The 26,742-nt window shown below is 31.1% G+C and overlaps 2 protein-coding genes across 2 annotated transcripts; both read left to right on the forward strand.

Annotated features, from left to right (window-relative positions):
* Positions 1-4,490: 4,490 nt before the first annotated feature.
* LOC139494489 (uncharacterized) lies at positions 4,491-5,309 on the forward strand. Its single transcript, XM_071282648.1, has one exon. It carries the CDS (start codon positions 4,491-4,493, stop codon positions 5,307-5,309), a length of 819 nt encoding a protein of 272 aa, XP_071138749.1.
* Positions 5,310-9,098: 3,789 nt separating this feature from the next.
* Positions 9,099-9,893, forward strand: LOC139494490 (GTPase IMAP family member 4-like). The gene has a single exon (XM_071282649.1). The coding sequence runs from the start codon at positions 9,099-9,101 to the stop codon at positions 9,891-9,893; it is 795 nt and encodes a 264-aa protein (XP_071138750.1).
* The last annotated feature ends 16,849 nt before the right edge of the window (positions 9,894-26,742 follow it).

Genomic DNA, 26,742 nt, shown 5'->3' on the forward strand with positions numbered 1-26,742 from the left:
AATTACTTATCCTCTTTATCACATCATAATAAATCACTGTTGCATAGTTGTGGTCGTCATTGGGTTGCTTTCAATAATCGACTGAAAGGAGAAAAAAACGATAACCAGGTGAACAACTTACTTGAGAAAATAGATGAAAAGTTAAGTACAGTCTGTCAATCTAGAAAAGAAAAAATAAAGACATTATTTCTTGGACCAAAGGATATAGCGAATTGTGGAGCCCTTCCAAGTACTCAAAAACTATCACAGACGGAGGAAGATCAAAATCAAAGTAAAGTTGTGCATAAAGGATTGGAGGAATTTAATAAAAACCGTATATGTTAAAGTAAAAATATTAACCACAGATGATGGCATAAGACATGTAACACTGCTTTATACTCGAAATTGTATACAGGACAAGAAATTCAAACAAAAATAGTCAGTGCTTTTACACAAACTTATACTTAAAAAAATACATACATCAAATTTATTCATATCAGTATTTACAGTTCTATTAAGATAAAGCATTTCTTTTGTTAGATGTATCGTGTCAGAATATTAAACATTGAACCCGAAATGTGTTTTAAAATTTAATGAATGCTATCTTTGTATAACTTTACAGTTCACACAGAACTGCCTTGCTATACACTTATTGTCCTACATCCTGCGATACTTATATTTTGGAATTTTACAAGATGATGTTTTTTCCAGACTTTTTATGACGCTTGAACACTCAGTCTGTTATATGAGTACTGATTTATCATATGGTCCCATATGTGGACAGTGAGTAATTTATCATGAATTTTATTATTAAGATTTTTGCAGAAAAAAAGTGGGTAAGGGGATGATTACATATGAAAAGGTAAACAATTAGTAGGTTGCATTTCTGTATACAATGACAATGCAATTTCCCATAGGAACTCCTTTTACGGCTAAAACTGTACTACTTTTACTATGAAGTTTTTAAAAAAATCTTATCCTAGAATTGAAAGTTAATATGCACCACAATTCAAAAAGGTCAAAATATAGGGTTGTGCGGCATATTTTCAACGTTTATATGCCCTGAACTTCTCAGAGTTTAAACTAACACTATTTTTCTTAACTACCCCTACCTCGAATGAAAGGTTACCACATATTTCAATGTAAACAATATGCACATGTTTATATAGCGGTAATATTCCCAAGTTATGTCTCTGTGAGATGGAACACAGAGAGCATAACTGGGAACCACTATGTATTAAAACAAATTTAATTTTCTATGAATATTCAAGATCTCCCCAAAAGAGGCGTGTTTTAAGAAACAGCTGTATTTACAAAGTGCAAGTCATGAATATGACAGTTGATATTTTTGAGCTTTTGATTTTGTCATTTGATTAGGAACTTTCCATTTTGCATTTTCCTCGGAGTTCAAATTTTTGTGATTTTACATAGCATAAAAATTACGAAAAACAATCAAATTTTCATTTCCTACAGCTTCTATATGTATTTTTATATGAATGTATGTGTGTGTTACGACCGAAATTTATCATACATTCTTTTAGTCTTTCATGACCAAGGACCATTTCATACTCATGTGGTATGCTATTTGTATTTTGTTTTTCATTAAAAATACTTTACATATTTATATGAAACAAATCTTTATATTAAGATTACTTAGCAAAGTTTATTTAGCGGAAAAAAAAACAATTTTATAAAAACCCCACCCCTCTTTTTTCATTGAAAATATTTGATTTTTTTTAAGAAATGTCAAAATCTGAAGCATCAAATGTCTAATTTCTGTTCAGTTGCTTTAAATAATGCCACATACTATTTTTTGGCATTTAGAAATTAAATAATTGCACCATTTAAATTATAAAGGCCAACAGTTTAAAATTTGATAGTTGAAATTGCTCGATTTGAACGACAAAAATAAAGACTTAAAGTTTAAATATAAGAAAGCCATATGGTCTTTGTTAAATTTTATATTGCCATGAAACTTAATCTATCGTATAATTCCCTAATCCTAGTTTATGTCATGTTTCATAAAAATTGGTCAAGTTTTCTTTTATATTAGGCCTTTGGACACAGTAGTATCTTGCGTTCATTAATAAACCGTCTAGGTTAAACCAACCAATCAGAGAAAGGCACATATCAGTTCTTGTCCGTATAGGTAATCTTTGAATGAACTTGCAAACATAGTGATGCGTTCGTTCTAACATAAGTGTTTCTGTTTCAGACAGCTTGCCCCAGATCTCGCATCCGAAAAGAGCTTTTGGGTAGCATATTTGGCGAATAATCTTTGCACATATTATAGGGTTGAGAACAGCAGGATGAATACCAGAGCGAATCACAAACGCAGTGGTTGCTCTTAAGGTTCGATACGCTTTTAATGTACGATCCATTGTTTTCATTGAAGTGTCTAGTGAAATACCAACATGTTTTGCACTTTTAACTGATAGAATAGGTTCGTTGTATAGGAATATGTCTGGACCTGTTAGTTTAATGTCGAATTGAAGAGGTTTGCTTTTCGCGGGTAAAAAGGAGACGCTCCATGATTCGCTGTATTGTTCACATATTGATACCATTTTCTGAGCGGATTCGTGATTTGTGGCAATGGGAGAAATACCATCGGCCTGAAAGACAACACTAGTATTAATGTCATATAAGAATGCTCCTTTGTTGCTAGATTCAAGTTTATTTATCAAATCATTAATAAAGATCAGATTCAATTTGGCAGACAACGTACTACCTTGGCGCACACCACGGTTCAGTTTGAATTATTTCGAAAGTTGAACCGTGGTTGGTCTCCAATTTATCATAAAATATAATATATAAGGAAAACTTAAATTATCTAATGAAAAACTTTATTTGCAAAGCAAATTCATATGAATAAAAGAATTAAACCGAATTGAAAAGTAAGAAAATACCATGTTATTTAGCACAGGTGTCATATAAAAAAGAAGATGTGGTATGATTGCCAATGAGACAACTATCCACAAAAGACATATATATTTTGCGAAAAATAATGAAAATAGTCGGCAGACCATGGTCAAGTTAAAAGTTTTCAGTTCTGATATCGACTTTTTAATATTTGGATAAAATATATATTTTGAAATAACATTAATTGCCAAAAAAAAAAAAAAAATAGTAACAATTACTTTAAATCATTGGTTTTGATTTATAAATGTATATGCCTTTTTGTGCTTCTTTTTTACATATTTGTTTGCTTGTATAGTGATTAAGATTAATTATCAATGCTAACTGATGTACCCCTATTTTTACCTGTTATGTCTGTTTGTTTAGCTCACACATCCAAATTGTCATATTATGAAATTCGATGAAATTGTCATGCAAGTGTGAGGTTTAGCTAGCAATAAAACCAGGTGTAATCCATCATTTTCTACATGAGAGAATGTCTGAAACAAGTAAAAATGTCAGTTGTTATCCACCCGTTTGATGTGTTTGAGCTTTTGATTTTGCAACTTGATTTTTCGTTTTGAATATTCCTCAGAATTGAATATTTTTGTGATTTTAGTTTTTGAAAAGAAAATAACACTCTGTAGATATAAGCCCACTTTGTCAAATATTTACCTTTGTAAGTGTATCCAATTTCATTTTATATGTGACATACATTGTCTAGTAAAGTGTCTTTTGTTGTCAGGATCAGGTATATCTTTCCGTTTTGAAATGTCATTGAAGTACAGTATTTCTGTTTTTACATTTATATTATATAACTTAAGGTGTCTTTTTCCATCTTTGATTGTAAAAATCAGAGAATCAAAGGTTTAGATTTTCTATCAAGTTAGCAAAATTTGATGCAGGAATACAGATATTTAATGTGAATTTTCATTTAAAAGAACCAATTTATAAGAATTTAAGTTATAAATATTAATATTTTTGCAAATGTTGATTATTTTTGGTTGTTTTAAAAAAATAAATAAAATTGGCATTTTAAGGGGAGGTAACTCTAAAACAGTGCATTTTCTGAAAGATTCTGCATGGAATTTTCCTATTTTGTATTGTAGCCTGAAAAAACGTACGATTACCCTTTCTTTTCTTTTGATATTCTCAAAGCACTGTCTGAAAGCTATCTTTTCCTGAAGTATTTTACAATTCTATCATTTTGTTTAGTTTCTACTCATAAAAAGGTGTTTTTTCCTGTATAATCCATACAAAATGTGTCATTTTGTCACGGCCTGAAGCTTCAGAAAATGCGCGTTGACCTATCATTTTGATTATATTTTTCAACATATATCAATAGATACTTTGTTTTGGCAAAGTATGAACAAATTCTATCATTTTTATTTTAGACTCCCATGTGTCATTTTGTCACGGCCTGAAGCTTCAGAAAATGCGCGTTGACCTATCATTTTGATTATATTTTTCAACATATATCAATAGATACTTTGTTTTGGCAAAGTATGAACAAATTCTATCATTTTTATTTTAGACTCCCATACAACCTTAATAGGATTATTTATCTTGTGTTTACTACTATCAATTGTTATTCACGGTGTATTTGCAGTGACAAAATGGCGTCTGGTTCAGATGATGACTTTGGAAAGAATTTAAACATTTTGATTCTAGGAAAAGGTGGATCTGGTAAAAGTAGGACTGGAAACAGTATTCTTGGTGACAAAAATGCTTTTGTCTTTGGTGAACCAACTGAAATCTGCAATAATGTAAAACGCGAACGATTTGGAAAAATTGTTAACGTGATTGATACTCCTTCCGATGCTGCATTACACCCAGAAAAATTACAAAGTATCAGTCAGATCATTGAAAAAGATAGCATATGCGATTCTTATACGGTTTGCGTGATTTGTGTACAGATAGGCAGATTTTCAAATGAAGATCTACAGACTTTTAAAAAATATACTGAGAACTTTGATGAAAACTTGCTCAAATTTAGTGTCGTAGTTTTTACAAATGGTGACAAATGGGAAAACGATATGAACGACAAAGGTATCCAGGATCCCAATTTTAATGACTATATCGAAAAGCTATCTGATCCTAGCAAAGATTTGTTACGTATGTGTGGTGACAGATTTGTCATGTTTAATAACCGGAGTCAAGGGGAGGAAAACGACATACAAGTGACAAAACTTTTAACACTCGCTGAAGATATATTACAAAAAAACGAAAAGCAAGCATTAAGATTCAAACTTTCTGAAATAGTCAACAGCGCTGTGAACATCACACTAGCATTCTCATCAAAATCTATATCCACTGTGAAAAGTGGCTTCAACTATGCCGGGACATTAATGTCATATATTCTAAGTAATTACAACATAGACAAGACAAATACTCGAAGAGATAGTGTCGCCAATAATAGTGAAGTAAAGGAATGAACCTGTTTCCAACTTTTCAAATTGTATCGTTACATTATTAGGAATTACATCTTATATTATACACAAATAAAGACATATAGTGCTTAAAACTTTTATTAAAGATTTGTACAATTAAAATGGATAAAGATGTATACCACACATGTCTTGTTTGAAGATTTAAGAAATAACTTGCCACATATGATTTTATTTAAAATATATATGCTTTGGTTTACTTCTCATGTAATTCAATTGCAGAAAACAAATTTAGTAAAAACCACGCAAAACATTACGTAAGATTTAAAGCCAATGAGTGCACGTTTGTTTTCAAAATTTGTCAAGAATAGACAAAAGTTAGGCTTATAATTTTTTGTCAATGTTCGGACTTATTGTTTTTTCTTACGATACCGGGTAAAATATTTTGTCCAAAATCACCGCTTTTGTTTTCATAAGAGACTTAAAAAAAGAGGTTATTATCAAAACGCTAGCAGATTCTTTATGGATTGAGACCCAAATAATGCCGATGTTAAATATAAGGTGAAAGTTAGAGTAAGCTTTTTCCCGCCATTTTTTAAATTCAAATATTGCAAAAATGAGTTCAATACCTTTACCTTAATATTTTGTTCCTTACTGACTGATCCTTGTAATATTAAGGAACTGGTTTCAACATATTTCGTAATTTGATAAGTCATCAATTGTTTTACGTTAAGACAAAATTAAAATTTCTTTTCATTTTACTAGCTTGAAACACATAAGAATATTGAAACATGTTTTATATGCCTATATATCTGAGGACAATTTAGGGTGTAAGAATATATATTTTTTCATCAAGTTTCGTATGGTAACAAAATTTCATAAAACCGGTACATATTGTTAGATATACCTATTAGAACGTAATGTGCGCCTCTCCTTGACGACCTCTTCTTTGTTCCTCTGACACTTGAAAAAAACCCATAAAAGAGCAAAGAAGCAGGATCATTTAATTTCAAATTGAAATATGTTGATGATATTTTTTCCATTAACAATCCAATATTTTCTGATTGGGTTCCAATAATACATCATAAAAGACTAAATACTAAAGAAACAAAAGAAACAACGGAAACTGGTTCCTTTGTCTCATTTTTATACTTATACCATCACAGTTTCAAATTTGATGACAAAAAGTAAAAACACAAAAATACTGAACTCCGAGGAAAACGTCAAACGAGATATTTCAAATTAGGCGGTTATCAATTTCCAACACCGTAATTGTAATATATCAATGTCACCTCCATATGGGATATACATTCCCCAACCTACTCGGTTCTCAAGAGCTTGCAGGTGCTACTCAGACTTTATGAAACGTAATCAGTGACTTAACAAAAAGTTAATCATCTAGGACTAGGCCAAAAATAGTCTCGTCTTTTTTCTAACTATGCTCAGCTGAAGGTACCAAGATCTTGTTGAATAATATTCCATATAAACTGCAAAAATATCACAAGGTGGTATTGAAGTATAGATTCTAAGTACTGTTGTTGATTATCATTTTGATTACGTGATAGAGTTTCTTTCATTTGTTTTTGTTAATTATAACTTAAGTGTTTTTCTTGTTTTTATCATACGACGTGGCTCGGTACATAAAATTCCGGAAATGTGCTAAGGTATATTTGGTATTCTTATTCTTCTTTTTTGTTTATGTGATTTGTCTATATGCCTTTTTGTTTTTTGGTGTTGACATAGGAGTTTTTATAGTCCTTCATTTTATATGATAATATTGAACTGCTGTACCCCTTTTTTGGTTTAATATTTTTAATAATTATTAGCCTGCAGTTATGATCTATTTTATTTTATTTGTGTGTTTCTCTGTCATGTATGATGTTCCATTTAATTATATTATAGTCCTGTCATGTATTGTTGTCATTTTATTGTTATATTAAACATTGCCAAAAAAAGCGGGAGGTTTGGCTAATCACAAAACCAGGTAAAACTAACTATTTTTTCTTAATGAACCAAGTCAGGAAAATGGTTATTGTTATCTAATAGTTCGTGTTTGAGTGTGTTGCATTTTATTACTTATGTTGTGTTGTTGTTCGTCTCTTATATTTGATGTGTTAATCTCAGTCTAAGATTTTTTTTCAATCGATTTTAATTTCTAACAGCAGTATACTACTAAACCTTTATTTAGCTATAATGTCTGTTAGTTTTGTTCACGCATTGCTGTCAATATAATGGAATTTTATGCGAACTTCATTTAAGTTGGCGGTTTAACTATCTTTAAAATAAGTAAATTCAGCATTTTCTTTATTAGAAATGCCTGTATTAAGTGAAGTTTATAAGAGTTATTATCCATTTATTTGATGAGTTTGAGCTTTTGATTTTGCCATTTGATAAGGGACTTTTCCTCAGAGTTATATTTGTTTTTTACTTTTTAATACGTTTTTAGTCCAGGAGTTGTATGTCCTTTTATTATTCCCTTGATGTAGAATACCATTGCTGCTCATAAGGAAGCTATCAAACCGAGAATTCCCATTGTTTAGGCTGAAATTATATCTTGGTAATTTTGGCAGGAGCTATAACGAGTTGATTTTACACTATTGAATATCTGAATCAACAATGGTGATGGATATGTTCCATTTAAGATAGTCACAATCACTTTCTTTTTTCCATAGTTGTGATCTCCAAAATTATTCCTGGACTTGGACTTATATAAATATACGCAATATGGCAAGTGTAAAATTTGGAGCAGGATCTGCTTACCGTTCTTGAGCACTTGCATCTGCCTTCGGTATCTTTGAAAGTAAGGTATTGAGTAAAAGAATCGCTTAATAAGTGCATGGTTGCGTGAACTAGTTATCATGTTTAAGATATTAGTTCAAATGAATTATACGAACTACATTTACAAATTCATATTTTAATTGCAATTTTCAGCCTATATTAGTCAATTTACAGGATGATAATTCAAATTATCTACAATACGCAAAAACATTAATTAAAAAAATAAATAATTGTACACTTATTTGTCAGACATTTTTGTAGAATAAATGATAAGTGAAATTAAAAATAAACGGTAAATGACAAAATTATTCTGGTATCTTTGTCCGAATAGATTTGTACTTTATTGACCTCAGTTACGGTCACGTTTTTATTTCAATTGCGTAATATCTATGTACCAGTAACTAAATCATCCACTGTATTTTATCACTTTCAAGCTCGCAAGTATTTATCATTTATCAATTAAAGCCATACCACTGACCCCAGTTTAAGTTGACTAGATTTAATTACATGCCATAAATCATATTCTACACAGGCAAATTTCATTCACATTAATTTCACGTGAATTTAAATCTCATGTGAAATTAACGTGAATTTCACCTTAAACGAGCTTATACGTGAAACTCTCATGAAATCAGTTTATGTGAGTTTCAAATGAATCTCACATGAAATTCACATAAATCTCATATGAAAATTACATGAAATTCGTTCACGTGAATTTCACATAAAATAAAGCTATTCAAACAACATCAAAATTTATAAATTCAAGTAAAACCTTAGAAAAATACCAACATATTTTTGAAAAATTCACCTGAAATTCATGTGAAACTTTTCACGTGAGAATCATATGAATCTCGATTTACGTGAAATTAACATGATTATTCTCACGTGAGTATCATGTATAAGCTCGTTTCAGGTGAATCTCACATGAATTTTTCACGTGAATTTCATGTGAGATTCACGTAAGCAAATTTTGCCTAAGTATACGTCATTTCGTAGCATTTTGTTTATGTGAAACTATGGATGTTGCAAATTGATCTCTTTTTGACATTTTCAGCTAAAATGCCATTTTTTGGAAAACCTGCACCACCCAACGAGTTTCGATTTGTATTGGTAGGTAAAACTGGAGCGGGGAAAAGTAGAGTTGGAAATACTATACTAAATAATAAAGCATTTACATTTGCTCTTGATTCTAAATCAGTTACAGCAGTCTGCAAGTTAATGAGTGCAGACAAACGCTTTGGAAAAAAGATTGATTTGGTGGACACACCAGGTGTTTTTGATACAGAAAAGAACAATGAAACGATTCAAAAAGAGATTTGTAGATGTATTTCACTGACTACACCAGGTCCACATGCTATTCTGTTTTGCGTTCAAATGGGTCGATTCACAGATCAAGAGATAGAAGTTCTTGAACACTACATTAAATATTTTGGACAAAATATACTGAACTATTTGGTTTTTGTATTTACTCATCTTGATTCATGGAGAGAGAGTTTCGAAGATAGAGATGCATCAGTCCCATCTGAAGACGTTTACATAAAGTCGTTGCCTGAAAAGGCAAAATCCTATTTAGAAAAATGTAAAAACCGTTATATTTGTATGGACAACAGAGCCAAAGAAGAGGAAAAGGAAAAGACCGTCAAGAAGCTGATCGAAAAAGTGGAAGAAATGCTTTCTAAAAATGGCAACTCATGTTATACCGATAAAAATTACGAGGAAGCAGAAAAAATACTGCAGACAATGATGACTGTCAATAGTATTCGCGACGAAATTAAAAATAGTGAATCATTTTTAAACAAGGTGAACCTGTACCTCAAACTTATGTTTCAGAAAATATGCTTGAAGTTAAAGTAGTAAGGACCACTTCCCCATATACTGCATTGAATGACAATTATATTTTAATTTCGCTTATATAATTTTATTTCTAGAATGTAGAACTATAATTTTTCTCTACGTAGAACGTTTCAAAAAGAAGGAAATTAGTGAATTCTGTCATGGAAAAAACTCTTACAACATAACCCTCGTTATACGATATGATACAAAAAAAGAAGCCTATAACACAATGTGCTGTTTAATAAAAACTGAATAACACGGACCCCCAAACCTCGAACTAAACCCAAATACTCCAGAAGTTCTCTAAAATACCCTGAAGTACATTTGACATACTGAGCAAATTCATAGCTTCAATTATTTACCCAATTTTGTTATATAACGGAACTATAAACAATTGTCTTCAGGTTAATGATTCAACTTGCTATGATATCAGGTTTAACTCCCCATTTTCTTCGGAAAACACGTGTGCACAAATATGAGCATGATAGTTGTTTCCAATTCGTTCTGTTGGTTGTCAAAGTTTGATTTTAAGTTTGAATGGACTTTATCAGTTCGTTTTTTCCTGGAATTCAGTTTTTTAAATACTTTTTTATTTAGAGATTTACAGAATTTTTGAAACTATTCAAAGTATTATTTTATAAGTTTATACATAATTGTACTCATGTTTTTCTAACATACTATTTTTATGAAATAAAATTATTTAATAAAGAAATTATTTCAAACTTCAAATGTCCTTGTTACTGTAGAGTCACGATGCACTATATATATATATTGGAAGATGTGGTATGATAGCAAATGAAACAACTCTCCACAAGAAACAAAATAAAAATAACATGAACAACTTTAGGTCACCGTACGATTTCAATAATAAGCAAAGTCTATACCGCAGAGTCAGCTATAAAATGACCCAAATTCACAAAAATAAAACAATTCAAACGTGAACAATAACCATCGATGATTTAGATTGCTTGTAAAACCAGTTTCAACACACCATTTTCTTCGTAAAATACCTGTACTAAGTCATGAACATGACAGTTGATACTAACACGTTTTGTTAATTGTCAACGTTTAATTAATCCGTGTATACCTTTTTGACCTTTTATTTATTGTAATTTTTGAATAATTAAGTCAAAGACAAATCAAGATTTATGAAATGAAAACATTTAATGTATTCGCTTTGTTTTGCATTAACATTTGAATAATTGTGATGTGCAGAAATAATGTAATATGATTCTTCCATTACACACATAATGCCACATGCGTTTCTGCAACACCCGGAAATTACATCTTGATTCTTAACTTTACTTAAACTGAAACCAGATGAATACGGTGGATAAAATAAATTGTCTGATTCTTATTTTGGTTATAAAGTTAACCTTTCTTCTACATATCAAATTTGTTAAAATCAAAGTGTATAAAAGCTTTGAATGTTTTAAACGTTGTGGCTACCACTGACTGGAATGCCGATTACAACATTTTTTTCAAATTTATCATTTGTTCGATCTTAACTAGATTATGGCTGCTTGGTTTATTTTTTGGCAAGGCAGTCATACATATAATTCTTGATGCTGTGAATAAGAAAGGTCTTCTTCTTGGTCTTGGTTCATTTAAAACCAGACCAGTTGAAAGTTTATATGTAGAGACAGACCAGCCTTTGCTTACCTTATATACAATTGAAGCTGGGTCTTCACTTTGCTGTCAAGCTAAAGGGATTTCCTGGCAACTCTGTCTACAACTGTGTATTTGATCCCATTAGTGAAGATATTTTTTGAAAAAACATATCTTTGTCTCATTGGTTTCGTACTATTTAGAATGCATTGTGATGTCACATTTTACCTTAGAAAAAGCATGCATAACACGAAAAACATCTGAATTGACCATAAATAATGAAAAAAACAAACTCCTACATTTGAATTAGTTAAAATCAACGTTTTAATACCTTTGATTTGATCTCCGAAAAGACAATAAAGCTGAAAAAAAATCTTTTTAAATTCAGCAACATTTTGCGATAATGAAATCTACCATATCCATTGTTAAAACAATTTCTACTTAAGAAATAATTCTTTCATACCATGCTTTATGCTCATTTTAACATGCGTATGTATTATATTTGTTAATATCTTAATAACGACCGTTAGCGAGGTATTAAATATTTACAAATGTAATGCCTAACCATGTTAAAATGAGCATAGAGCATATCATGATAGAATTATTTCGATTCTAATAGGAATATTTTAAACTTTAAAACTATATTTGATGCTCGAAATGTCGCCATTTTGATTTGACGTTACAGGAAATCGAAAGTTTATAAAAAAACCCAGAACAGAAACATATAAACTTACTTTTAGAATTTGTTCTTTTTAAATTTGTTAGCGAGCAACACCAACAAAAATGTCTATTTTGATCTCTGGCGTTGTTCAGAATTTATCTGACGTTGCAATTTCAATTGTGACGTCAATCACGTGCAGCCCATGTTCTATTCGAATTAGAACATAGCTTTGTACCCAAAGCTAACGAAGAACGTCATATTAAAATGATGGATTGAAGGATGGAGACAGAGTGTGGTCTGATGTTGTCTTAAGATTCCTCATTGGTCATGCCTTCATTACATATGAGTGTCTTTTTGATACTTGAAAAAAAAACACCATTTAAAATAAAATATGTTTGTAATTTATTTAGTAATATTCCTGTTGAAACGATTGTTTCTGTATAGGAAATTGGAATACATTCCAAAAATGTGATTTTCAGTTTTTATTAATGTATCTTATTGATGAATTTTATACGTATTTTGTATTTGAACTAAAGTTAATTTATATACTGTTTGCCTATTTGATAGGACTTTATATAAGTTATAAAATTCAAATTGGCTTAAAGTGCTGATGTGGCCTAAAGTAACAACCACAAAAAATCAGTCAAACATAACAATGAGTAAAGCCCTTTCGCAAATTCAGATTTGAAAATCCCTCAAAAAACTATATATGCAAAACAATCCAAATTCTCTGATTTATGTACAAATGAATGAACAATAACAAATATGATATACAACAAAAAACGACAATAATCGAGTTAAACACCTCAGACTTGTGACAGACACATACAGAATATCGCGGGGTAAAACTACTTTCAAGGCGTCAAATTCCCCTTTAGCATGGACAGTGATGTAAGAGTAGAATTAAGAATAAATTAAAAAAAAACAGGTAAAAAGGGCTTAACTTATCAGATGATTATAAAACATAAATACATCTAACAAAGTGGATATGGACTGATACATGTATATCCCAACAACAAAAAGACAAAAGGTACATATCGTAAAATATTCGCAATTACTGACAGCTATTTCAAAATCCAATAACAACTAACATATCAATTGATTCACTTCCAACATCCTGCGAAATTTAGTATAAAGATCTTAATATGAGCATGTCAACGTATGGATCCTTGTCTATATTTAGTGTTAAAGTTTATTAAAATTAGACATAAGTAAGATATATTTGTCTTTTGGTAGGTCAATTGAGTGAATTATTTATAAATAAAAACCTTTAACTTATCTGAAATATTAACACGGAATGTCATATTGTCAATAAAAATCATCCGTGTATCTTGTATTTTGTTCCGAGGATATGACAAGCGTACATTTCCCGTCATTTTAGCGAAACCAAATTAAAATTAGCTCAGATGTTTCGCTCAACGATAACGATATTGCATTGATGTACAGCTAGGAATAGTAAGTGTCGTACGTTCCGAAGTTAAGTAGTTGGAATTCATTGTTTCAATAACTGCGACAACTTAACAAGTAAAGTAGTTTATGTGCTTAGTGTCGACATGATATGTCATTTTATATCTCACATTTCAAGATGCCTTAAAGCTAGTATTGTTTTATATTTCAAAATAAGCATATCTTACGAGTTGTTATACAGATGAAGATTTGGCAGAAAAGAATACATTTCAATGTCAATTGAACACACAAAGCGACAGACAATTCATAAACATATTGAATGAATAGTTACACGATGAAATTAACAGGTTAAAAAGGTTATCCGTTACTGCTCGACTAAAGACTTCGTCGTCCGATTAAAATTTTATTTAAAGAATGTGGCATTTCAATTTAAGAAAAGTGGACGTGGTGTTTTTAAAGACAATAGTGTTTTATTTGTGAAGTTTTTTTTTGTTATATATATTTTTCTAATTTTCATATCATTCTCAAATCGCATTCTACAGATAAAGATGTACAAGCAATATGAATCTTATAAATATACGTTAACAATAATTGTTACCAATGATTAGATACTAGGTGAATTATACAATACAAAATACGTCTTCGTTGAACTTTATTTCTTGATAATATTACCAATATTTCACCAGTTTTCTTTTCTTTTCATTGCTTTATTGGTTGAGCACCAAAATCATAGAGACCATATCAATTCTATAATGATACCGAAGCCATTAAATTGCTTCAGCAACAGATGGGACTGTAAACCTTACTCTACATAAGTAAACATATCTCTGCAATATGAGAATACATGTATAAAAAATATGTTTAAATACATGATATTTTACACCCAAGATTATACTTGATAAGTTTGGGTTAAATCTTATTTTTCATACCTCTTCCAACTTTTGAAAAAAATTAGCCAGAATGTTCGAATATTTCTACATTCGAAAAAGAGATGTATATATGTTTCTTTTGTTCCTGTACAAAATGTGCACAATTCTGTTTCACTATATTTACATTTCATCAGTAAAGTATTTGTCTTGAATTCTATGGAGTAATCTGTAATTGAAATGCTATCAATGTGGGGTCTTCGGTTTTAAGTAAAGGCAGCTAAAAAAGAAACTACATTCTTCGGCCACGATATCTATTTCCAATTTTTATTTTCCATTTCTTTTGCATAAAAGACGGGGTTTCCTTTATTTTGTCTAGACAAAATTAATAAAAATGTTTTGATACTTTATCCACTGTTTTCATGGCGGTTACATTTTTTTTCCCGACAGTATCTAGTTTGAAAGACACTTGTGAATGAATTACATTTTTGCATTCCTTTGGAAGTGCAAAGATTAGTCCATAGAACTCTAGGAGTGTTGTTTTTATATTATAGTTTCTAATAAATTCTTCAAAATTATAAAATTCTCTATTTTCCTCAATGAGATCATTTATGAAAAAATATATTATTCTTTATCCAACTATTATAAAAAGCTTATGTTGTACTGTTATACCACTGTCCCAGGTTAGGGGAGGGTTGGGATCCCGCTAACATGTTTAATCCCGCCACATTATTTATGTATGTGCCTGTCCCAAGTCAGGAGCCTGTAATTCAGTGGTTGTCGTTTGTTTATGTGTTACATATTTGTTTTTTCGTTCATATTTTTATAAGGCCGTTAGTTTTCTCGTTTGAATTCTTTTACATTGTCTTATCGGGGCCTTTTATAGCTGATTATGCGGTATGGGCTTTGCTCATTGTTAAAGGCCGTAAGGTGACCTATAGTTGTTAATGTCTGTGTCATGTTTGTCCTTTGTGAATAGTTATCTCATTGGCATTCATACCACATCTTCTTTTTATATTATAAAAAGCTGTTCTTCCATCAATCGTAATATTTTCATTTCAAAACAATTGTTGAGGCAAAATTTCACTTGGGGCTGTTGTCAGAGGTTCACAGAGTGAGGCCCATGCTGCAATTACATTTTGCCAAAAAGGGTTAAATTCTTCTTTAGTTTTATTGAGTGCTGATTTTGATAAATTCTACATTTTTTTCTACACCATTCATTTCAAGATGATGTGCCAATAACACCTTCCATGATGAATAATTTTTTGGGTTTAAAACTTTTTTAATCCAGGATAGCTTATAATAAGTGATTTAATAAAGGATTCAATATGTTTCATTTTCACCCAGCCATCCTCAAAGTTTGAAATAAGTATATTTCTTTTAATTTTATTCCCTTTACCATCCCACACAAATGTGTATAGCATATCTTGTATCTGCTTTAAAATGTCTTGGAATGGATCAACCAAAACAGTAAAACATTGAATTAAAATTGGAAGGGCTAGAATTTTCACACTACATTTTTTCCATATATGGTAATATTTCTTACTGACCAATCACTTAAGAGATTTTTTGCTTTTTGATTTTTTTCTAAATATTTATCAATGCATATATCAACTTTTGATCAATGATATTGAACACCTAGGAGTGGTTCCACATTTTTTTTTATCTGTGTTTTGCTCCTCACGACAGCCTCTTTTTGATCCAATCCATATAACTTGTTTTTTTTTTCAAAATTAGCCTTCAAACCAGAGAAATAGTAAACAAGTCTATCTTATTCAGAGCACTGTTTAGCGATTCTTCACTATCGTACAGGATCAAAATTGAATCATCAGCATACTGGCTAAGTAAGAATTCAGAATTTTTAATTTTAATACCATTAATGTTGTTATCATATTTTATTGATGCACTTATGAGTTCCAAATATAGAAAAAAAAGAAAGGGAGACAATGGTTCCCCTTGTCGTACCTCAATCTCTGTTACAAAAAAATCAGATAGATAGCCATTATTTTTAATATAGCATTTTGAATAATAGTATATGGTTGTGAACCATTTCACTATTGTGTCACCAAAACCTAGAAATTTCAAAGTTTCGCATATAAAGTTCTTCTCCAGAAAATGTTTGGGTTTTCCATCTATGGGTAGACATGTGATAACTCCTTGTGTTTGTAAAGTTAATAATTTACCTTTTTGAAGAGCTTCTTTGGAAGAACGCAGCAGGAAAGGATTAATGTCATTCCAGTTTCTTTTTATAAAATTCAGTGCTAAAACCATCTGAACCATTTTCCATTTTTCCTATTTTTTAATGCATTATGAATTTCTTAGCTTTTTAAGTACTCCTCTAAATTAATATTGTTTTCATCAGAGAGAATTTTGATAAATAGGTTTTCCAGAGAAAAGAAATAAGCCCTATGTATATTATTTATCAGCGTTTTCATAGATGAATATAGATTCTTATAATAAAGCTTTTGTTTTGAACGAATGTTTGCTTGATCAGCGATAGTTTCCTCGCTATCCGAAGTTAATTTTTGAATTACTTTATCTATATAACTTCGTTTTTCTAGATTGCAGAAATATTTTGATTTTACTCTCATTATTGGCACTTTTATTCTAGATTCTCTTAATTACCTTAAGGACATACGATACAGTTTTGAACCTGTATTTACAAGTTGATGAAAATTTGCATATATGCTATTTTTTACTTGATTAAATCAGATATGTAATAAAAATATACCTTCATGTGCTACTTTTTGAGTAAAATGGGGTCGAACTTTTGTATATTTGCTCAAAATTCAAATTTGTGGCCGTATTTTCTTTTTCGAAAGAAAGACATTACTTTTTTCATTTGTAATAGACTGAAGGACAGACATATGGGTGATTGATCAGACCTACATGCAACACGAATATCACAAGAGGTGATCAGTGGTTGAAAATCAAATGAGACAAGGAAGTAGTCCAGTCTTGCCTGTTTCTTGTTATATCCTCTCTAGGAAAACCTCTTTTTCTCTGAGTGTAATTACCTATAAACATCAACCAGATCTATTTCTGCCATCATTTCTTAAATCTTTTTTTTAGCTTTTGGGTTATTAAAAATAATTTTTAAGTATCCATATCATCAATTAGTGGTAAATTATTATCACTCCAACTATAACTGAAGTGTTACCAAAATTTTCAATATCACTTTGAAATATTTCATGAAAAACTGGTTTGTCCTCATTGGGCCAATATACTTCTGCTTTTGTCATTCTATGATTGAAAATTTGTATATATATATATAATTGAATAGTTCCCATCAGGATCCACTTTCTGTCCAAAAATTTCAAAAGAAAAGGTGCTTCTAAACCAGATAGCCACACCCTTCTGCTCGTGGTATGTGACCCAAATATTATTTTAATCCTGGAACCTTTGATAACTATTCACACTACTGGGTCGATGCCACTGCTGGTGGACGTTTCGTCCCCGAGGGTATCACCAGCCCAGTAGTCAACACTTCAGTGCTGATATGAATATCAATATTATGGTCATTTTTATAAATTACCTGTTTACCAAACTTTGAAATTTTCGAAAAACTAAGGATTTTCTTATCCCAGGCATAGATTTCCTAAGCCGTATTTGGCACAACTTTATGGAATTTTGGATCCTCAATGCTCTTCAACTTTGTACTTGATTGGCTTTATAAATATTTTGATATGAGCGTCTCTGATGAGTCGTTTGTAGACAAAACGCGCGACTGGCGTACTCAATATAATCCTGGTACATTTGTTAACTATTTACACCACTGGATCGATGAATATCAATAATGTGTTGTTTTAAAAAAATTCCTGATTATCAAACTTTAAATTTTTCGAAAAACTAAGGATTTTCTTAGCCCAGGTATAGATTATCTTATTTTGGATCCTCAATGCTCTTCACATTGGTAATTGTTTGGCTTTATAAATATTTAGATATGAGCGTCACTGATAAGTCTCTTCTAGACGAAACGTGCGTCTAGCGTACTAAATTATAATCCTGGTACCTTTGATAACTAATTATTTCCCCTTTCCGCCTGCAAGTACTTTTCAAGTTCTTTTTTTACAATGAGTATCAAACATGAAAACTATATCATAATTTTTTCTACATTTGCTTAATAAATCTCTTCTTTTTATTTTGTCAGAAGACAAGCCTCTATAAGTTATGCAACCAATTTTAAAACTATCCATATTTTATATCACTTACATTTGTGACGGATATATGTTCTAAATTATAGTCAATAAACATATTAAGAGCAATACAAAACAAGAGGCTCTCAAGAGCCTGAATCGCTCACCTGAATTTTTTTGGTTTAATCTCTCATCAATGATTATTTTGGCTTTTCAATTTATTTAAATGTTCTTTGAATCGTCCTATTTTCTTCAAAAGCAAAAAAAAATCATTTTCTCCTATGTTCTATTTTAGCCATAGGAGCTATGTTTCTTGACATACAAGGAAATGAAATATAAAATTTATACTAGATACTTAAAGTAAGTCAACATGGTGAACAAATTGTGAAAAAAGTCTTTAAAGGGCAATAACTCCTAAAGAGGTCAATTGACAATTTTGGTCAAATTGACTTATTTGTAGATCTTACTTTGCTGATCATATTTGCTGTTTACAGTTTATCTTTATCTATAATAATATTCAAGATAATGACCAAAAACTGCAAAACTTCCTTAAAATTACCAATTAAGTGGCAGCAACCCAACAATTGGATGTTTGATTCATCTGAAAATTTCAGGGCTGATAGATATTGACCTAATGAACATTTTTACTCCATGTCAGATTTGCTCTAAATGCTTTCGTTTTTGAGATATAAGCCAAAAACTGCATTTGACCCCTATGTTCTATTTTAAGTAACAGCGGCCATGTTTTTTGACGGATCAAAAATCAAAGCACACACTTTGTGCAGGATAATCTAAGGAACAATCATGCTAAGTTTTAACCAAATCCATTCAGTAGTTTCAGAGGAGAAGATTTTTTAAAGTTAGCAAATATGATGAACAAATTGTGAAAAATTGTCATTAAAGGACAATAACCCCTTAAGGGGTCAATTGACAATTTTGGTCATATTAACTTATTTGTAGATCTTACTTTGCTGATCATTTTTGCTGTTTACAGTTTATCTTTATCTATAATAATATTCAAGATAATGACCAAAAACTGCAAAATTTCCTTAAAATTACCAATTAAGTGGCAGCAACCCAACAATGGTTTGTTTGATTCGTCTGAAAATTTCAGGGCTGATAGATATTGACCTAATGAACATTTTTACTCCATGTCAGATTTGCTCTTTATGCTTTCGTTTTTGAGATATAAGCCAAAAACTGCATTTGACCCCTATGTTCTATTTTAAGTAACGGCGGCCATGTTTTTTGACGGATCAAAAATCAAAGCACACACTTTGTGCAGGATAATCTAAGGAACAACCATGCTAAGTTTTAACCAAATCCATTCAGTAGTATCAGAGGAGAAGATTTTTTAAAGTTAGCAAATATGATGAACAAATTGTGAAAAATTGTCATTAAAGGACAATAACCCCTTAAGGGGTCAATTGACAATTTTGGTCAAATTAACTTATTTGTAGATCTTACTTTGCTGATCTTTTTTGCTGTTTACAGTTTATCTTTATCTATAATAATATTCAAGATAATGACCAAAAACTGCAAAATTTCCTTAAAATTACCAATTAAGTGGCAGCAACCCAACAATTGGATGTTTGATTCATCTGAAAATTTCAGGGCTGATAGATATTGACCTAATGAACATTTTTACTCCATGTCAGATTTGCTCTTAATGCTTTCGTTTTTGAGATATAAGCCAAAAACTGCATTTGACCCCTATGTTCTATTTTAAGTAACGGCGGCCATGTTTTTTGACGGATCAAAAATCAAAGCACACACTTTGTGCAGGATAATCTAAGGAACAACCATGCTAAGTTTTAACCAAATCCATTCAGTAGTATCAGAGGAGAAGATTTTTTAAAGTTAGCAAATATGATGAACAAATTGTGAAAAATTGTCATTAAAGGACAATAACCCCTTAAGGGGTCAATTGACAATTTTGGTCAAATTAACTTATTTGTAGATCTTACTTTGCTGATCTTTTTTGCTGTTTACAGTTTATCTTTATCTATAATAATATTCAAGATAATGACCAAAAACTGCAAAATTTCCTTAAAATTACCAATTAAGTGGCAGCAACCCAACAATGGTTTGTTTGATTCATCTGAAAATTTCAGGGCTGATAGATCTTGACCTAATGAACATTTTTACTCCATGTCAGATTTGCTCTAAATGCTTTCGTTTTTGAGATATAAGCCAAAAACTGCATTTGACCCCTATGTTCTATTTTAAGTAACAGCGGCCATGTTTTTTGACGGATCAAAAATCAAAGCACACACTTTGTGCAGGATAATCTAAGGAACAATCATGCTAAGTTTTAACCAAATCCATTCAGTAGTATCAGAGGAGAAGATTTTTTTAAAGTTAGCAAATATGATGAACAAATTGTGAAAAATTGTCATTAAAGGACAATAACCCCTTAAGGGGTCAATTGACAATTTTGGTCATATTAACTTATTTGTAGATCTTACTTGGCTGATCTTTTTTGCTATTTACAGTTTATCTTTATCTATAATAATATTCAAGATAATGACCAAAAACTGCAAAATTTCCTTAAAATTACCAATTAAGTGGCAGCAACCCAACAATGGTTTGTTTGGTTCATCTGAAAATGTCAGGGCTGATAGATCTTGACCTAATGAACATTTTTACCCCATGTCAGATTTGCTCTAAATGCTTTCGTTTTTGAGATATAAGCCAAAAACTGCATTTGACCCCTATGTTCTATTTTAAGTAACGGCGGCCATGTTTTTTGACGGATCAAAAATCGAAGCGCACATTTTGTGCAGGATACACTAAGGAACAATCATGTTAAGTTTCATTCAAATCCATTCAGTAGTTTCAGAGGAGAAGATGTTTGAAAAATTGTTAACGACGACGACGACGACGACGACGGACGCCAAGTGATGAGAAAAGCTCACATGGCCTTTTAGGCCAGGTGAGCTAAAAATGAAAGTACAAATAAGAAGAGAGAAATGAAAGTGACATAAATTTTTTTTCGAACGAACTATTAACCAAAAATAACCAGAGTTCTCCTGTTTCATGGTAATACATTGTTAATTAACAGTAAGTAAATTAATTATCTAAAATACATTGGGTGTCTCTCTTCCCCAGCCATTTGTATATATATAAAAAAAACCAATTAAAACTGTTTTCCCTTTCTTTTTGCCTCTAAAGATAGTTATGGTGTAAATCTCTGTAAGTCTATGCCCCATTTCAAGTTTTATAATGTTTAATTTTGAGGAATCGGAAGTTAAAGTGTTTGTTATTGTTGACCGGGGTGCCCCCTTTTTTGTTAAAAGTAGATAATTCTGCTTTTATTTAGGTATGACTTGTCTCTCAGGTTGATTTATTATTTTTAAAGATAATGCAGTTTTGAACTACTCTGAAGTTACTTGCTATTTATATGTGGGGCTCCTAAGACATAAAAGTAAACAGTATGACGACACGTGCGTTTTAGGATAGACCGCTAGTAATTAAGTCTGACCAAGTTTAAAACTCTATAAAAAGTATTGACACTCCCTAGAGATCAATACGGGTGTATAATCGGAATATGTGGAGAAGTGCCGGACGTTACACATCAGTTCCTTTAGGCATCTCGACCAAGGGTGTTTCACTGACGCCACTTATCACAAGGTTCCATTTTCGACCGAAATACTCTAGCTTTAATCTTTCTTTTTTCTTCTTTTGATATTTCCCCCTCAATATCAGGGAGGAATGTGTTGTGCGTGTATTTAATTCTGTGATCCATGAGTTTAGTATGAGATTCAAGTTTTCTACATTGTCCCTTATACCTTGACCTATGTTTTCAGAAATTCAACATTTTCCTCTTATTTGAGGTGCAAAATTGCAAAGCATTCGGACACATACTTAGAGTCGTACTTTCCTGTTCCCTGGGGCCCATGGTTATCAGTTGTATCAGTATAACTCCATCAAAATGTACTTAAAGTATCAATTATCGATCTGACTCCGACCACTGACCTCTATTTAGAGGAATGATGAATTTCGGTCCACTCGATTAATATTTCCAAGATAATGTTTATGAAAATTAAGGAATTTTTTTTTATCAGATTTATGTCATTAAAAATTTAAAGAGTTGTTCCGGATCATCTATTGTTTTTAGTTTACGACCGACTCATAATTCACATATTATTTTTTTTAACTTTTCTATAAAAAGGCGGAGAGTAGAAAAACGCCAATTCATGTAATCGCCATGCTACCGAAAGTCTATTATTTGTGAAGTTGATGGTGATATGCCTAAGGCTAAACTTTGAAGTAAACAATTATTTGACGTTTGACGATTCTAGTACTATACTAGCTTAATATGATACCATTTGAACAGGTAAAAACAAACTCTATTGACCTGGGTTTTGTATACATTTCGGGATGATTCAGTACTGTTTTAAGGAAAAAGATACATCTGACATGTCTTGGATATTTATCCGACTTATTTCAAGACAAACTTCCGAAATCCCATTTCTGCTGTGGCCACTGGCAATGTTACACAGAAGCTATGACTATCAGTAATCAAGTTTATGATTGCGTAGTAAGCATATATTCGGTAAAATACAGCTTAACACATCGCTATGAAACAATGTTAATATAAGTTCAGAAAGATGCTGTGCAAATGTCCAACCTTTCATTGTATGCCGATGCCCGATAAGAAATATACAGACGATTTATACTTCCACGATATAAAAATATAAAGATATGAGGATGACTTGGGCTTGGAGTTGGTAAGAAAAGATATTAAGAGTAAGCTAGGCTTAAGGATAATAGTTTTAATTAGGCGCTTTATTCTCGTAAAATAGAAACAGATTATCATTTGTGAACAGTTTAAATGTGATGTTCAAGAATAAGACTGCCCCATGAGGCTTTCGTAATTCCGTTATTTAACATTTCGTAAATTGGTTTAGAGACATAAACAGTATAAACAAATGTAAATTGTAGTTATCAAAGGTATACCTTAAATTGACTGATATCACTTCTTGTTTTGTTTCATTCAAAGGCACTAAAGCCATTGCAAACTTTTTTATTGTTTTTAAGGCCATTTTTTCTTTGTTTGAAAAATTGAGAGCAATGACTGGTTTTTCCTGTGTCACCTTTGTCTTCGACTACTTTTTTCTATTTTATATATTCTATTTTTTGTATTCTTTATATTTAATGTCTTATTTTTACGTGAAAGGGTAAAGAACTTGAAAGAAAGTTTTCCAAAAATAATTGGCTGCGTAATTAACAAAATCATAGATATATTGAAAATAGCCACTCTGTAACGTTGACTACGATGTATTTCTTATTGTGGGTATAAGTTCCCGTAATATTAAAGAATGGAATTATACATAAACAAGAGACGAAAAGATTTGTCCTTGTTATACTATCTATCTAATATCTCTAACATTGTCAATGTTTTGTCGATATCAGAACAGAGTTCAACCGAGGTTATCTTTCTCCAAAGAAATTTGTGTATTACTTGGTATAATTCGGTAAATAGGTCAAATATGATTATAAATTTCTTTCTTTAGATTCATGTCAATTTTGTTCATGAAATTGAGAAAGGAGATAAGGAATGTGTCAAAGCGACAACATCCCGACCATATAGGAGATAACAGACGAAGGCCACTAATGGGTCTTCAATGTAGCGAGAATATCCGCAGCCGTAGGCGTCCTTCAGCTGGCATTTTTACATGCAAAGGTAAAGAAATGAAATAGAGTTGTGTATTCAAAATATAGAGCTTGTCTAAAGGATATTGCATGCTAGTATTTAGATAAGTAGTTCGATATCTTTCATCCAGAGCAAATACTGGAAACATGGAGATGAATAAAAAAGTCATATAATAAAAAATAGATATGAGAAGATGCGATGTGAGTGCTAACGTGACAATTCTGCATCCAAATCACAGATTCATGGCTCATTCCGGACGGCAATTTATAAAGATCCCAAAAATGTCTGGTGTACATGAAAAACCTTTCAAACGGGAAAACAACCGTCTTGTCTGTATAAAAAGAGAAACCATAAAAATTAGGAACCACATCAACAAACGACAACTACTAAACATCAGATTCCTGCTTATTCCGCTTTGTAAACAACAGCGTGACACAAGTCCCTTTATATTTATGCTTAGTGCAGACTCAAAGGTTTCATACTTATGTCCCTCTCTCTCATCAACTATAAGGGGAAGACAAAAAATAACAATGAATATTGAAGTACAACCAAAATAAACGCTAACATACATATCAATGAACTATTTGATAACGGTAATAACTGTCACATTCTTCACTTGGAACCGGTCATTTTAAAAAATAAAATAAGACACTAAAACATTTTAATGACTGTGACTGTATATATAATGTTAAGCCTTTTGTTGTTTCCAGAATGGAGTGCCTTTATTCGAGAATTTATATTTAAAAAAGGAAGTATTTAAAAATTGTTATTCTGTCTTGATCTCCAACACCTGCATAGTTTTACCTATACATTCTATGTTATTTCTCAATATTGCGATTTTGTTTTCTCCAATAGTTTACTATTTAATGTGATTGATAGCACTTTTCATTTTATTATGTTATTAATGATCAGTTTACTTTTTTACTTCCAAGGATTATAGAAGATTTTTTTTATAAAGCACTTTATTTCGACCACTTCAATTCTGTATGTTAATTTTCGATCGTAAAATTGTTCTGCAAAATATTTCCGTGAAGAGTTTTCCAAAAAATAGTTAGCCGTTAATTGTATATATATAACTAAATCATATTGTATATATATTACTAAATCATAGATATATTGAAAATACCCCTTCTGTAACGTTGAATACGTAAAAGAAGAGACAAGCAGATTTTACCTTGTTATATTATCAAATCTAATATATGTACAATGTCAATGTTTTTGTTGATCTCAAACCAGAGTTTAACCGAGGTTATCTTTCTCCAAATAAATGTTTGTATAGCTTGGTATAATTCGGTAAATAGGTCAAGATGATTTTTGAGTTTCTCATCTTTGATTTTATCAATTTTAATAGTACGACCCATGAGAATACTAACTTTCAGAAAATCTAGCCGAGTTTGTTGTAGGGATATTTTAATAATGTTAATGTTCATAGCTGGGAATCATTCTCTGTATTGGTCAAAAGTTAAATCACAAAAGAACTGAACTCTGAAAAATATTCAAAAGTCCTAATCGAATTGTATATATATATAATTAAAAGCTCAAACACACCAATCGAATTGATAACAACTGTCGTATTAATGACTTAGTATTGGTGATTATAACAAGCAGACATAATAGGTTAACATGGTTAAAAAGGGCAGCAGTTTACAGTTAAAATCTTAATCACTTGATTGACGTACAAATATATATAAAAAAGTACAAAAGGCATACAGACAAAGCAGATAAGCACAAATGAATACAAGAATTCAAAGTTATCATAGAACAATGACAGAATGTATGAGTATGACGTTGAAGATTTCTTCTTTAGATTAATTCTACCCATGTTATAACTCTACCCGTGTTACCACGGTTTCCAAATTGATCTAATTGAAACAAAAACATCTTGTTATCTTAATATAACGACGAATTAATATAATATTTGAACAGTTACCATAAATTAAAAACATATTCAACCAAAAAAAGGCAACAGTAGTATACTGCTGTTCAAAATTCATAAATCGATCGAGAGAAAACTTAGCCGGGTAACCAACTCAATCCGGGTGAAACACATCATACATGTGTCACATACCTGGTCATTTTCCTAACTTGGTAAGGAAATTTAAAACAATGTTGAGTTGATCCTTGACTTTAAATATAAAACACAAATGACAACCTTACATGTCAGGACAACAAAATATATACAAATACTAGAAAATTTAGAACAGAGAAATACTCAAAAAGCAATACAATAATACATTTCGACATGCTAAAAGGTACCAGACTTATAACTTAATACGCCAGACGCACGTTTTCTTACATAAGACTCATCAGAGACGCTCAAATCAAATACAGCTAAGGCTATCTATGACTGGGATAAGAAAATTCTTTGTATTAAGAATAATTCATAATTTTTCAAACAGTAAATTTATAAAAATAATAACATATAATTGGTATTCATGTCAACACCGAAGTGCTGACTAACAACAGAATAAAAGACCAAAATGACGTAAAAAGGCACATTTCCCAAAAGTTGATTCACTACATGTAGCTCAAG

The sequence above is a fragment of the Mytilus edulis genome, chromosome 11 (genome assembly GCF_963676685.1).
Source record: "Mytilus edulis chromosome 11, xbMytEdul2.2, whole genome shotgun sequence".
Classification (NCBI taxonomy): Eukaryota; Metazoa; Mollusca; class Bivalvia; order Mytilida; family Mytilidae; genus Mytilus; species Mytilus edulis.